This window comes from Canis aureus, chromosome 4, assembly GCF_053574225.1.
Source record: "Canis aureus isolate CA01 chromosome 4, VMU_Caureus_v.1.0, whole genome shotgun sequence".
In the NCBI taxonomy this organism is placed as follows: Eukaryota; Metazoa; Chordata; class Mammalia; order Carnivora; family Canidae; genus Canis; species Canis aureus.
The window spans coordinates 68,319,114-68,335,058 of NC_135614.1; the positions used below are offsets into that span (position 1 = coordinate 68,319,114).

General features: G+C 38.7%; 2 protein-coding genes across 17 annotated transcripts in view; both read left to right on the forward strand.

Moving 5' to 3' along the window:
* PAIP1 (poly(A) binding protein interacting protein 1) overlaps window positions 1–8,294 on the forward strand; it is a 29,746-nt gene extending 21,452 nt beyond the window's left edge. For 6 of the 7 annotated variants that reach the window (XM_077896043.1, XM_077896042.1, XM_077896040.1 and 3 more), the window contains 3 exons: window positions 451–505; window positions 4,802–4,895; window positions 7,114–8,294. In XM_077896043.1, the coding sequence (XP_077752169.1) occupies window positions 451–505; window positions 4,802–4,895; window positions 7,114–7,207 (243 nt within the window). In that variant the 3' untranslated portion in view covers window positions 7,208–8,294. Of the gene's footprint in view, window positions 1–450; window positions 506–3,860; window positions 4,043–4,801; window positions 4,896–7,113 lie in introns of those variants that run through there. The other variant, XR_013378556.1, reaches the window with a different exon arrangement.
* A 5,303-nt stretch (window positions 8,295–13,597) lies between these two features.
* Window positions 13,598–15,945, forward strand: part of C4H5orf34 (chromosome 4 C5orf34 homolog) — a 34,160-nt gene continuing 31,812 nt past the window's right edge. For 3 of the 10 annotated variants that reach the window (XR_013378551.1, XM_077896029.1, XM_077896031.1), the window contains exon 1: window positions 13,599–13,974. The gene's annotated coding sequence lies outside the window, so the exon portion shown is untranslated. Of the gene's footprint in view, window positions 13,975–15,447; window positions 15,566–15,945 lie in introns of all 10 variants that reach the window. The other 7 variants (XM_077896030.1, XM_077896032.1, XM_077896034.1 and 4 more) reach the window with 4 other exon arrangements.

Consider the following 15,945-nt stretch of genomic DNA (forward strand, 5'->3'; position numbering starts at 1 on the left):
CAAACTTTTACTTTGCATGTTGTAGTAAATTAAGAAAAGTGATCACCAGGCCAATGATGCCTGATGCTCCTGACATGACCAAACACAGCACAATAGTGGAGAAATGCTCCTATAACCCCAGCCATGGAAATTCTTTTAAAAAATGATGGGGAGAGGAGAACACAAGTGAAAATCAGCTGACACAATGCTAAATCACAGTGCACAACAAAACAATTCATCACGAGTGTGACCGAGAATAGACAGCAGGGTTATAGCCATGGGAACTTGAGAGAATAGAATAGAAATCTGAAAACCATAGACTTTCCCAGTGAAATGAAAATAGCTATTAGAAGGCTAGTTTTTTGCTTGTTCTTGCATAATCAGATGCAGATGAGTGACCTTCATTAATTAATGTGCTTTTAAAACAATTCTGAAATGATTACATATTTGTATCACTTTGATTCATCCTAGAATGAACCAACATTTTATACCTCTGATGGTGTTCCTTTCACCGCGGCTGATCCAGGTAGGTTGGTTTCACGGTGCTTTACCCTGTTTCTTGGTCAGCTAGTAAATTCTAGAGAACCATATGCTCGCCAGTATGAGGTTGTAGCTTTTTGAGGTGGGCACGTTGTTCTAAGGTACAGGCTAAATGTTTATTTCATATAGAATATTCTTCACAGGGACCACCACTTTGAACCACTTCAAATGGAAAGTCCGACTCCATGTATATTATCTTGTCACCCTGACAGTGCGTTGGAAGAATCCCGCAATTAAATGCAATCATTTTTATGTTTACTCTAGTATTCCACTTTTATACTGTAAGCTTAAAATAGAAGGGAAAGATGGTTCTAGCTCACTGCATAGTGTACAACATTTGTTCCTGTAGATCCTTGCAGATACTGAGAATTAATGGGTTTCATTAAATGTCAGTAGGTCAGAGTTAATTAAAATCTAAATCTCCACACACTTCCCCTTCCAGAAAAGGGCCATTTGTAGAAAGATTGCTTTAATTGTGATAAATGAGACTGCGGGATGAACAAGAGGAAATTTTCCCATTTGATAACGATTAAAACCAGCTTATTGTTGGGATCTTCCCACTTTTTTCCTCTGGATCGCAGGTACTGACTATCCTGTGAGGTGGAAAGGACTGCTTATCTTACAACCTAAAATTATGAAACACTCAAAAAATATAAAAACCACATGGGGTACTTGGGTGGCTTAGTCTTCCTTTTGGCTCAGCTCATGATCTCTTGTGGGATTGAGCCCTGGCTCCCTTGGAGGGAGATCTTCAAAAATCTTAAAAATATATATATATACCACAGAAAATGGATCTTTTGATTCACTGTCAAGGTTAAACCAATGTCATTTTGCTATATTAATATACACTTCAGGTGTTCTTAAATAGGACTCTACAGATAACTAGTAAACTACTCTGTCCTGGGACTCATTGCTCAGCCCCAATGCCAGTCCTTCCATTACTTCCCTTCCAGAGGTAATGGTAATTCATCCGGAAGTTGGGGTCAGTGTGATGTCTTTTTACTTTCTATATGTCTGTATACAGTGTATCATACATAGTATTAACCTAAATGGTACCTTACTGTGCACATCTTTTGCAACTTATTTTTTATTCAGTGTTTTTGCTATTTATCTACATTGATGTGAGTATATATAGCTTTGGTTCATTTTATTTTATTAAGATTTATTTATTCATGAGAGACATAGAAAGAGAGGCAGAGACATACAGGCAGAGGGAGGAGAAGCAGGCTCCATGCAAGGAGCCTGATGCGGGACTCGATCCCAGATTTCTGGGATCAGGCCTGAGCCACCCAGGCATCCCGCTTTGGTTCATTTTAAATTCCAAGTAACCCTGTACTCAGAGTAAACCGCAGGTTCTAGGTCCCAGGTCCCGATTTCAGGGTAGTTGGGTGGTTCACACTCGGTACTGTAGACAGTGCTATACAGTCCCTAAGTCGTCCTTGTGCACATGCAGGAGTTTCTTCAGGGTGAAGAAATACAGTTGCTACATGATGTGTTATGTGCATCTTCTATTTCACGAGGTGTTGCCTACCTGCTTTCCTGCTTTTTATATATAGATATAATCTGCCCCCAGCAGAATGTGAGGGTTCCTGTTATTCATCCTTGGCAACACTTACTACCAGACTTAATTGTTGTCAGTTAGCTTGTACAAAATTGCAAACTTTCATTTCCTTGCTAGTCACAATGAATTTCTTCTCCTGTTTCCATTGACATTTGTTTTTTTCCTTTGTAGAATTGCCTGTTTGTGTTCTCTGCCCATACTTCTCTTGGATCATTTGTCTCTTAATGGATTTGTAATTCCTTACATAACCTGAAAAGTGACTCTGTGCTTCTCCCAGTATATGCTCTCTTTCCATTCTGTTTGTCTTGTCCTATAGAAGCTTTGAGTTTTCATGTAAATCTGTTTTGTTCCTGGAGCTCTCTGTGGCTAAGAAAGTTTTCTTATTACTGTCAAATTCCATTTACTTCTAAAGGTCTTCTTTGCTTTTTATATTTAGGTCTTTATCCATCTGGCTAATTTTTATGAAGGATGTAGTAGGAATTAAGTGTTTCTTCCATGTCCTCTTTTCTCAGCAACAGGTGTTGTTATCCATCCTCTCTCCTAAGTAAAATGTCCCTCTGATGTGTATGGTGTCCCTCCTCTATAAACTTGTATCTTATCCTTGTGTCTGTGCATGTGGATCTTTTGTCTGTCTGAATACCAACTCTGAGGTCTTAATTACTGCTTTACTTTAAATCTTGCCATGTCTGGTAAGACAGATTTTCTTATTTTTCAAAGTTACCCTATATCATTTTGGTTCTTTGTTCTTCATCTGTGTCTTATTTGTTTGACCTATTGGTCTTTCTAGTGATACTTTTGTTTATAGAAATTTAATTTTTAAATTTCGTTCCTGCGTTTTGTTCAAAGTATCTTGATCTTTAAAATTTTAAGTCCTTTTTTTTCCCCTCATTCTAAACATGCTTATTTTTGTTTCACATTTTTGTCCTATCCTTTAATTCTAACCCTGCTTTTACTTTTGATTATCACATAAAATTTACTTTTACTGCAATCTGATATTTAATGGTCTTAAAATGTTTTTTGGGGGGAAAGATTTCAAACTTACAGAAAAGTTACAAAAGTAAAAATTGTACAAAGAACACTCATTATTCAGATGTACCTGTTAACGTTTATTCTATTTGATCACTTGTTCTGTCCATACTTTTTTCTAAACCATTTGAAATTATATTATGGCCCTTTATGACTGTTCTCCTGTTTTAACTGTTTTTGTTTTTTTCATGAAGAGTCCTTATGGCTTGGTTTGTAGTAACAACATCTATACCTCCAAGGAGTCACAGGGGTAAAGCTGATTTTGGAACAAGTTTTTATATGTGGGGAGTAGAAATCTGAGGAGCAGGCCCATTGTTACAAATTCTCTGAGGATCCAGTTTCTTCAGAGTACTTCTGTTTCCACTCCAAATCCAGAAGAGACCAACAAGCTTCTTTGCTGTCTCTCTTTGCCACCAGAGTATTTTCCTTTTTTTTTTTTTTTTTCCTGGTCCATCTTTTGCTTGAGATATCCACCCTTTGAAGGTCCTGGGTTTGTAGGGAGAAATGGGCTTGGGCCTGAATTCCATCTCCATTTCACATGGGGTCAAGACCTTGCTTTCTGATCTGTGGGTTTTTAAATCCAAGTCCCTTGGTTACTAAGTCATGTGGTCTGCCAGCCTCCTGGCTATAGTAGGTACATATGGTTTTTAGTGCCCTTATTAGTCATGAGGTAACTTGGCTTTCTTCTTTGTGAACTCATCTATGCATTTAAAAGAATGTTTCTTTTGTCTGTTACCTCATGTATTTGTTGCAGGAAGGTTCTATGGTTAATACTGTCTCCAAATTGCCAAAATTGGATGTCAGAATATCACCAACCCCTTAACCTGGAATTAGTTTAATAGAGACTGGCAATCCTGGGGAAAATATGGTTTAATGTAATTACATTATCTTACTGAAATCTGAGGTAGCTGTTGTTCACAAGAATCCTATTTTAAGGTAACTACTTTTAATGCACATGATCTATTTTATTATTCAGAGATAAGTACTCTGTACAGACATGCTAATCTTAAAAGATACTCAGTAACTCTGCCTAAGACAGCTGGCAGATGGATAGCTATAATATTACCTGTATCGCCTTGGAAGAACCCAACCAAGGGAAAGTTCGTATAGCTGAAACATTTATCAGGTAGCTACTTTCCAGCTGTCTCTGAGGAAAGAGAAAATCCCCTGTGTTCAGAACCTTTGCTGGGTTAGCTAATATAATTGAGAAGCATGGGCCAGTGGCTCTTAGCTGCTAGCTCACTTTACTTCCTCAGGAAAGAGTAAGGGGAGCTAGAGGCCAGACTATTTGATTAAAATCCTTCCTTGTGGAAGGAAGAACAGGAATATGGAAGAACATGTTCTTTGCCAACAAGTTATATAACCAATATTTTGTCTTACGGAAAGAAGCAGCAGAGAGAATAAGCAGCATATACATTGGCTGTGACATGTACTCTGGCATATTAACAGTGGCTTTATTTACAACATATAATCAGAAGAATATTACAGTGAAGATTTATGAGCATGCAGGTGGCAAAAGCAAGCCCGTTGGAATATAAGTTTTGTAAATGTTATTAAATATGCAACTGGAAGCTTAGTGCTATTTAAACAATGCTTCTACTTAAATGAAAACTAATATCACAGAATTTTTTATGACTTTTTTAATGTCCATTTTATGACTTTTGTCGGCATTTAATTATTAAAACTTTTTTATAGATTACCAAGAGAAATATCAAGAGTTACTTGAAAGAGAAGACTTTTTTCCAGATTATGAAGAAAATGGGACAGATTTATCAGGGGCTGGTGATCCGTAAGTTCTTTTTAGCTATTAACTTTGTGATATTTCTGTGGCCATAGTTTGTAGATGGAGTTTATATTAGAAAAGGGTAGATGAAGAATGCATATTTTTGAGGGTGTTACAACGTTATATATGTAATACTTCCCAAATATTTTCAGGAAATTATATTAGAAAACACAAACTATGATTCTGAAAATGTACATGTTTGAAGGGGAAAAACTAAAGTAGTAGTATACTCAAGCATAGTTTTGTAAAATAGATTCAATTCAACTCTAATATTGGAAGATCTAAAGCAAATTCTATGCCTGTTTTTTCATCTGGAAAATTAGAAATAGTAGACCCTTCCTTGAGTTCTTTTTAAGAACTAAAGGAGAAAAAAAAGAACTAAATGAGAATACATCTATACTTAGAACCATCTCCTGGCACAGAGTAAAAGACTCAGATCTTAGCTATTGAAAGGATGAATTAAGATTAAAGAAAACGTAACTTAATAATAACTCGGTAACTCGGTAAGTGTTTGGAATGATGGGAATGTGTAAGCTATAGTCCTCTTCACATAGCTCAATCCCTACCTGCCATTCTTTGTAATAAAATCTTTGTTACTCCCTTATCATATTACTTTGGCTTACAGAAGAACCAAGAACCCATGAGGTTTAGTTCCAGCTCTTAGTAGTTTATATGAATTTGGGCCAGTTATTCAGGTTCTCCTCTTCTTTAGTGGAGGAGGGAATAAATTAAATCTGACTTAATTTTTATGTCTCATCTCCTGTATGTTGTAAGTTAAAAAAGTGAACCACTTTTATTATATCCTCCATCTAGTGATATTTATAAGTCTGTTTGAGATCCTCTGATGTTACGATATTTTTACATACTAGTTTAATTTAAAAAAAAAATACAGGGATGTAAGAACTCAAACACAATTAAGAAAAAGGTTCAACCCTGGTGGGTATACCACTGGAAGTTCAGACTGTTTTTGACCTTGAATTTCAGGTTGTCCTCTAAAGTTTTGCTTGGTAAGTATTACATGCTCTTGCCCTGATAGACTTGTGGCCATTTCAACATATGGCCTTGTACGCGAAATGGAGAGAGAACAACAAAAAGACCATCAGCAGTTGATAGGATTGGCAAGATTTGTTTAGTCACACATGTAGGTGGAAAGGATTGTTGTGGGGTAAAGAGACATACACAGCATGTTGTTGTAGAGGAAAAGTGTAGAAAAGGGAAAAGATTTGGAATCAGATTCTGGCTATGCCACATACTTAACCCAAATCTTACAGTATTTAGCATCCTCCCAGAATCTTTTATCTCTAAAATGGAGATGATAGGAGTACCTGGCTGGCACAGTAAGTAAAGCATGTGACTTTTGATCTCAGAGTTGTGAGTTGAGCCCCATTTTGGGCATAGAGATTACTTGAAAAGAATGGACATGATAGTAGTACCCCTACTTTTTAAGTACCCCTTAAAAAGTACCCCTTTTTAAGATGGCTATGAGTAGTCAGAAGATGTTAAATCCTTAATGAATGCTTTAAATTTTTACACCCATATTTAACTGTGGAAGGCTTTGTTTTTCATCATTTTACACTACCCAATAGTTGAAAAATTCTGAGATAGATGATTTTCAAGGTAGCTGCCTGTTACGAAAGTTATTCCAAATAAATGGGAATGTGACTAAATGGTCATTTCAGGAATGCCATTTCTGATCTTAAGTAAACATAAAATATTGCATCAGTAGAGGTAAATGCCATATCTGAAATTATGTTCTAGTTATAGAGTGATTAAGGTAAATTGATGAAAATAATACCTTGAGCTCCCAAATTTATGTCAGGAATTTGAATTAACTTTTAGGGTAGGTTAAGAATTTTAACATATGTCGGGGCACCTGACTGCTCAGTCCAGAAGAGCTTGTGACTCTTGATCTTGGGGTTGTGGGTGAGCCTCACGTAACTTAAATGAACTTAAGAGATAACTTAAATAAAACTTAAAATTTAACATGCCTAAAAGTATAACAGAAGCTTAACTTCGAACTTCAGACTTGGAATCCAGTGTAAAATGTGACTCCTCAGATTGGTTGGTTGTCTGAGTACTGACATGTATGTAATTCCGAAAAGTGCTTGTATTCTGTAACACCCTAAGAAAGTTATATCACCATATTTTTGTGTGTGTGGCTTAGCATCTTAGATATTTCTGAATTGAAAAACATTAAAATTGTGACTATTCATTTCTTTCATAGATACTTGGATGATATTGATGATGAGATGGACCCAGAGATAGAAGAAGCTTATGAAAAGTTTTGTTTGGAATCAGAGCGTAAGCGAAAACAGTAAAGCTAAATTTCAACGTATCAGTTTTATAAAGCAGTTTAGGTTATGGTGATTTAGCAGAACACAGGAAAACAGGAAAATGTCACACTTATACCAAATTAAGGATGTTGAGTTATGTTACTAATGTATGCAACTTTAATTTTGTTTAACACTATCTGCCAAAATAAACTTTATTCCCTATAACTTAAAATGTGTATATATATATAATAGTTTATTATGTACAGTTAATTCCACTGTTTTGGCTGCAATAAAATCGATTTTGAAATAAATGAAATGTTGAAAGTAAATTTTGCTAGTTGGTTAGAAGCTTAACCTTTAAATTCTACTTTTCTTGAAGGAAAAAGTCTTAGCCTGGAAATACATCTTATTGCAAAATGTAGCATCCTTTTTTAGATGAGTATATAGCTTTCATTTAGTTTTACATTGTCTTAATAAATTGGGTTTCACATATGGATCACAATCATGAAAATCTTTAGCACTAAAGTCTTAGAATATATTAACTGATTTACATATCCAGATGCTATTTGATAACCAAGGGCTTTTAAAATGTCATTAAAAAAAAAAAAAAAACCTAAAACTCCCAACTAAACCAGATTTTTCACTTAGGATTTATTGCAATTCTAGTATTGTTCTTCCCTCCTCCCCTCAACTTCATTACCCTAAAGCCTAGAACATTATTTTGCTTTATTTATATGGCTTTCATTTTTATTTTGTAGCATGAGTTACATTGACTTTTTTACTAGAGAATTTTACTAGATCTTTGTCACTCAAGTTTTCACCTGCTTTATAATTGATACATCCCGAGGATCACTTTTCTAATATTTTACTATAATGTAGTACCACCTCAGCCCTATTTAAAAATATTTGTACCTAATGTCAAAAGCCTTTTTCCAACTAACTAAAAGTAAAACTTATGTACAAAAGGATTGCTTGTAAATATGCATGTAAATAGTTCTGTTAATAACCCACTGTTTTACATTTGGTACATCTGTGTCTGCTAATACAGTTAGCTTTCTCACTTTTCTGCTTGTTCAGTCTGGATTAAAATTAGACTTTGAAAATAAAATTTAAATAGTTTTGATTCCTTTAAGTTTTTGGAGTGGTATCCTGATATTTTCAAGAATTTCTGTGTAACTTATATGCGATGTCATAAAGTGTTTGAAATCAAACTGCTAGGATAGAGATCCTATTCAATATGTTGAGGAAGAATTCAGTAACAAGTCTACTTGGAAAAATTAACATATAAAACATTAACCTTTAGATTCCTTATTGTAAAAGGGGAACAACATATATAATTGGGGTTTTGAAAACTTGTAGTAGGATTCTTTTTTTTTTTTTCCCCCTCCCATAACAGCTCCTGTAATGTGGATAATTATCTTAATCTGCAGTTCTCCAAAGACTGCTCATTGTAATCTTGGGAATGAGGCGGGGAAGGGGTGTAGGGAAGAGGCAGTACATTAGGCCAGGGGCCAAGTACATAATAACTGAATATGCTTTAAGCTTCTAGTGGTTGCTTTGTGAATAACCTTCCAGCTTTGTCCACTAGCTCATTGTCACCAACCACTGCTATACTTGCCAGCTACCAACAGGATCATTATATGTTCCACTTACTAGTACTGCTTAAATAACCACCCAGATTTAGTGTCTTCAAACAATAAGCATTTTATTCTCCTGGGTTCTGTGGTTTAGGGATTTGAGCCAGGCACAGGTTTTTTCCATTCTGCAGTATTGGCCTCAGCTGGGAAAACTAAGAACTGGAGGTAGTTCAAATGGCTGCTAGCTGTAATCATCTGGAGTCTTCACTCAATGGCTTCTGACTGGGCCCAGATGACTTGAAGCTATCACTTGGCCAGACCCACATACACATGGCCTGTCTGTGTGGCCTGGACTTTGAGAAGGGAGCATTGTAGAAGACTCAGGAAGAAGCTGCATACAGCATTAACTTCTGTTACAGTCTTGGCTCTAAGTGAGTCATTAAAGCCATATCAAATAGGAAGCCATCAAGAAATGTGTGGTTAGGTTTTAAAACTGAAAGGAAGAGCTGACCCTGTGCTACAACAATTGGCCGTATAGTCAACAGAAACATGGGTCCTAAGTCTCCTGTAAGGATTAATAGTACAAGTCTCCAGTGAGCAAGAACTAAAGGTGCTAGTGCAGGTCATGGGCTTGTGTTCTGGTAACAAAGTACAAATACTGGTTTGTATAAAATCTGGCACATGTCATCAACTCTGACCTGTCTTTACGTTATCAGTGTCCTTCTAGCCAAAGACTACCATGTGTACCTAAACAGGCTGGACTTAGTACTTTTGCACTAAAGTAGAATACACATATGGGGAACTGTGGACTGTGTCAGTAAGATGGTATTAGAACCTATTATAGGATTTGGGTTTTGGATAATTAGAGGGTCTAAGAAAATGGAGGCTCACTCTAAATTGGAATGACAATCCTATGATTAGGTATTTTATTAAATCTTATCTATAGAACAGATGGATCTGGAGGAAATTCTCATTTAAGAAATTTGTCAATGTTTAGCAAGAGAAGACTTACTATGAAAGTAAAAACTGTTCAGGACTGAAAATCAGCTCTCAATGGAAAAAAAAAAAAAAGTACCCTTGCTGTTAATCTGTTTGGGAGGACACACACAGGTAAAGCTAATTGCAAAGTTAACAGGTCCCATTTTTCCCAAAGTCATGCAATTTATAAACTGCCATCATGACCCCTTTGTATGTCCACAGCTTCGTTGTCTTCAGACCTGCTTTACTAACACATCCATCTATTGCTGGAGGTACCCAATTCCTAAACTGCCCTCACCTCCTAACAGCACCTAGTCCCCAGTTCCTAGTTCATTCCTGCTTCAGAAGCAGCATCCAACTCAGAACAGGTATCTGTATCCCTTTCCTTAGAATCTCTTCAGAATCCTTCAGAAATCCAAATTTTACCAAGGTTGATGCCCGCCTCCCCCTTGTGTAGCATGCAGCATGCTACTAATGTTTCCTCTGGAGTTTGCTCCATTGCTTACAAGTCAATAAATTTGATTTTGCCAGACTGCAAGCTTTAGCCTGGTGGTGTGTGGCTGACTAGACTTTAGTAGGTATAAATAATTTTGGGTCGTGTATACTGGTCATGTATTGTGTCCGCCTGGCAAAACACCAACCCTGGATGGACCCAACACTGGTGCTTCATCCAGGCGGCTGGAGGTCGTGTTTCTGGTGAGTTTGTACCAGTGTAAATTCATAATTGCCACCTAAGCTATCAGCACTGCCAATAACCTTCCTGTTTATTTCCTTGTTTCAGACTCTCCACTCTATTTGTTCGTCATCCCCTAATGACTTGTTTCACAGAAGAAATCAGGCAAATGTGTGCAAATGCATCTGCATTCATTTCATCCACCCCTCTTGTACAGGAAGTATCCCTCCTGTTAAAAGCCAATCATTCCATATGTGCTTGAATCCCATGCCGTCTCTCTTTCTCATAAGCTCTGTTGGTAACTTGGTCTGTATTTTTTTTTTTTTTTCATCTTTCCATTGGCCCTTTGCACGAGCTGTTGAACATGTCATTCCTCTCATCAGGAGAAATCTTCTCCCATTTCTCTTCAACTACAGTTCTAGCTATGCTTCCTAGCCAGATTTTTCAAATATCCCATTTTTGTTTTCCATTTCCTTCCTATTTGCTCTTCAGACCTATAGCTTCTGCTGCCACTATATACAACAGCCCTTGTTGTAGAGCCACCAATGACATTTATGCCACTAAATCCAATAGACTTGATTCTTTAGCTTGTCAGTATCTGATACTATCAAGGGATACCAAAATTGAAAATTTCTAGGCATCTGGAATAGAATAGCCTTTCTAGCTTTACCCTATTCCTTATAGTTTGTAGGATTCTCTTAGCTAATCTGTAAGTATTGGTGTTCCTCCAAGCTCAGTCAATATTTTCTTTTCATGTCACTATATCCTTGGGCTATTTAATCCTCTCCTAAAGCTTCAGTTAGCACCTGTGGACACTGACCTCCAGATTTGTTTCTAATCTGTTTCCCTTTGCTAACTTGTTTCTGTTAGGATGACTCATAAAATTGAAGTCATGCTGTTACTCAAATTTTCTTGGGTCTGTGTTATAGCATTGCCACCTGTCCACTTGCTCCAACCAGAACTCATGGAACTATTTTCAACTTCTGTTCAGTCATCTCCAAGACTATTGAATTGATCTAAATATTTCTTGGAGCTGTGCCATCCATCCTCATTGTCTAATCTTGAGTCTGAAATCCCATCTCGTTGCTTTTTCAAGACTTCTGGGCTCCCCACATCTGTTCTTGCATCCTACAATCCATTCTTCACTCATCCGTTTGAGGGATCTTTGTAAAGTACAAATAGCATCACAAAACCCCTTTGTAGTAGTTTACAGATAGGTTCTTAGTCATTAGGAAAAAGGTGAGAACAGGATAGGATCTAAGTTAGCACTGTGTAATACAAATTGATGTTACTGATCAACAAAAATGGCATCTGAGGGTGCCTTTATTACATTTTACATAAGATGAGGTCAGTTTATTAGACTTTCAAAAATGGAGATGAATTTAATGAGTTAGGTTTCTTCCCATTCCTTGATGCTGCCACCGTTGCTTAAAAAGCCCCTGATTATCGGGACGCCTGGGTGGCTCAGTGGTTGAGTGTCTGCCTTTGGCTCAGGGTGTGATCCCGGGGTCCTGGGATCGAGCTTCCTGCTTAGAGGCTGCTTCTCCCTCTGCCTTTCTCTGTGTGTCTCTCATGAATAAATAATATCTTAAAGCCCCGATTATCAACAATAGCCAAACTATGGAGAGAGCCCAAATGTCCATTGACTGATGAATGGATAAAGAAATGTGTGTATATACAATGGAATGTTACTCAACCATCAAAAAGAATGAAATAAAAAAAATTAAATCTTGCTATTTGCAATGATGTGAATGGAGCTAGAGTGTATTATGCTAAGTAAAATTAGAGAAAGAAATTACCATATATCACTTGTGGAATTTAAAACAGAAAACATGAACATCGGGGAAGTGGGAATAGGAAAAAAGGGGAGGAGGAGAGCGGGAAACAAGCCCTAAGAGACTCTTAAGGATAGAGAACAAACTGAGGGGTAATGGAGGGTGGTGGGTAGGGAATGGGCTAGATGGGTGACAGGTATTCAGGAGGGCACTTGTGATGAGCGCTGGGTCTTGTATATAAGTGATGAATCACTGAATTCTACTCCAGAACCAGTATTGCACTGTATGTTAACAAAAAAAAAATTTTTAAGCCCTTGTAATAGTTTACCATTGCTTTTATTTTAAGATTTTATTTATTTATTCATGAGAGACATAGAGAGGCAGAGACACAGGCAGAGGGAGAAGCAGGCTCCATGCAGGGAGCCCGACGTGGGACTGGATCCCGGGTCCCCAGGATCAGGCCCTGGGCTGAAGGCGGCGCTAAACCGCTGAGCCACCCGGGCTGCCCCAAACTGGCCTTTTTAAGGAGCTTTGGGGCTCAAGGCCTTAACACGGGCTATTACCTCTGCTTGAAACACTTTTCTCACATTGTACCTGGCTAATACTTCTTTACTCTTTGGATTTCGGCGGAGATACTTCCTCAGCTTCGGGTGTGTCGGCTCCATGCTCTCACAGGCCTCTGTATTTCAGTTTAGGAACACTCAATCACTACTGTGTGGGACGCCTGGGTGGCGCGGGGGATGAACCTCTGCCTTCCGCTCAGGGCGTGATGCCAGGTCCTGGGATCGAGTCCCACGTCGGGCTCCCTGCAGGGAGCCTGCTTCTCCTGTCTCTGCCTCTCTGTGTGTGTCTCTCATGAATAAATAAATTAAAAATATAAAAATAAAACACTACTGTAATCAAATTATTGTCCACTTCCCTTCCGGTTAAGCTCCAGCCCCCATCCCCGACCCTGGGTCTCACTCCCGCTTTATCCCCAGGGTGCCCAGCACACAGTAAGTTCCCCATAAATACTTAATGACAATAAATCTAGCAGACACGCTAGTTGCTATTTTAGGAAAAAAAGGAGGGGGGCAGATACATAGTTGACACCAAATTAGGAAGACTGCTTTATCTTTGGCCAAGTTTTTGTTTGGTTGGGGTTTTTCTACAGCTCTATTAGGGTATAATTGTCTAGATTATTTAAATAAGCATCACTCTCCTACAATCCACTCATGCGGTTAGCTCTCGGCTGAGCCGCCGGATGCCGGTGCTGCCGGGACGAATCACAACCAGGTCGGACAGGTCCCAACTCGAGCATCGGAAGTAAAATTTGCCAAATAGGAAGGAACCACATTCAGGACTGGGACCGCCCTCCGCCCGTACTTCCGGCCCCGCCCCTCGCTGGGAGCGCGACGGAGATTGGCTCCCGGAGCGGAGGCCGCGGACTGGGCGGGACTTCCGGTCTTTCTCCGGGGAGGGAAGACGCTTCCCCGGGGCGCGGGAAGGTTTGAACCGTCGTCGGTTTCCTGCGCTTTCTCTGCGGGCTCGTAGCCGGCGCCGCCGCTCTCTCCCGCTGCCCTGACACGACCGACGTCTCGGCCAAGACGCTCTCTCTGTGGCCTTATTCCTCTGCGGTGGTGATTGTTTTCTCCCGTCAAGAAACATCACTTTTTGGTAATTTGTCAAATTCTAGAAACCTCCCTGGAGAAGCAGTCGTGGGCAGGCTTCAAGCGTTTTGGCAAATTAAAGGGGCCGTTGATTGGCCTCGTCTCCACGACTTTCCTCTCCGGACTGCCGTGTGAGCCCAGGACGTTGCTGGTTGTTTTGGTGAGGCTTTTTCTGTAACTAGATACTGCCCTTTTGAAAAATGAATTCCCACTGATGTCAAGTACAGACCTGTGGCTTTCGATCGTTAAACACCGACGTAATGGACGGGGTGGCGAAACAGACAGGAATGAAACAGATGAAGCTGAAGTGTGGGATAGAATCAGGTTATGTTTTTGTGTGTGTGTGACATGCCAGGGACTCTAGCTATTCCACTGTTTCTCGTGTCTGCCTGTTATTTAAATAAATAACAATTATATCTCAGTAACTTTTTTTTTTTTTATTAAAAACTTGACCAAACATAGAAACCTTTTCCCAGTTGGCAATCAGAAAATACAAGTTTTCCAACCTGTTTTTCCTGAAATAGCAAGTAGACAGCTGAGATTTATATATGTATGTGTGTATGCAATATAAATTTATTTATTGCCATACTTATTGCTTGTGAAATGAACAAAACACATAAACAAGTGATGTAAAGTGGAAGGTTGCCAATAGCAGCAATACTATTTGTTTGAAGATTTTATTTGATTTCAGAGAGAGAGAGAGAGAGAGAGAAGCTGCGTTCTCCCTGCTGAGCAGGGAACCTGATCCCTGGATGCTGGGATCAGGACCTGAGAGAAAGGCAAACAACTGAGCCACCCAGGCGCCCCCTCCTGTAACAGCAATGGAAATGGAGAGGGAAGAAACTGGAAGGTCCCAGATAGTTGCAGAAATGGAGGGGATAGTTGATGGACTGAAATGGAAAAGGAGCCAGGTTCCTAAGAGAAACCTATGAAATCAACAAGACACCTTACAGGAGTGTGGAGGAAAACAGAGTGAAAAGTCAAGTATTACTAACTGAAATGCCATTAACTCAAATTGCAAATTGAGGAGAAGCAGGAATTTTGAAATCCACTTACTTATTCTTTCATCATTAAATATTTATTGCACTCTTATTATTTGCTAAGTATTGTTTTTAAATGCCAGGGATACTACTGTAAATAAGACAGATGAGGTCTCTGGTGCGATTGAGTGTATGTCTTACTGGAAAAAGACAAGCAAGGAAATAAATAGAATTAGTTTTGATAGTGATGGATGCCGTGAGTAAAAAAGATGAAATGGATGAAAAGTGATTGGTAAGTGGCGGGGAAGAACTTTAATTGAGATGATCAAGTCGGGCCTTTGAGGAAATGATATTTAAGCTTAAAACACTCAGCCTTGTGATAAACAAGAGAAAGAACATGCTAGGCAGAAAGAACAGCACAAAGGTTCTGAGATAGGAAACAGCTTGTTTTAAAGACATTAAAAAGGCAAGTGTAGCTAAAGTGTCCTGAACAAGGAAAAGAGTGATGGCATTTGGATAGGAAGATGAGACCAGATTGTGTGGCTGTTATAGGTCATGGTTAGGAATTTTATTTAAGCGCAAAATGATAGATTGTGAATCAGGATGCAATAGATCTCTTTTTTTCTTAAATATTTTATTTATTTATTCATCAGAGACACAGGCAGAGGGAGAAGCAGGCTCTCTGCAGGGAGTCCAATGTAGGACTCGATGCCAGGACCCCAGGATCATGACCTGAGCCGAAGGCAGATGCTCAACCACTGAGCCACCCAGGTGCTCCTATCTCATTTTATTTTAAAAGATCCCTCTGGCTACTGTTGTGTAGACTGGACTTGAGGGAAACAAGAGTGAAAGTGAAATTAGGAGATGTTACAGAAGTCTGCTTTGGTGAGAGTGATGATGTTCCATTTTAGTCATGTTGATTGAGTTTGATTTATCTGTGGGACAAGGACATAAAGAGAGGTCTAGCAGGCTTCTTAAAGTTCTGGGGAGAAGTCAGGTGGATTTGGAAGCTTTCTAGAGAGGGGAAATAATAAAATTGTGTGAATCTCCTTAGGAGAAACCATATGGTTTAATGTTTACTTATATTCTGATATATTGTATAGGCCAGTCATATGTAGTTGATTACATACATTGAAAGGGGGTAAGGGGAC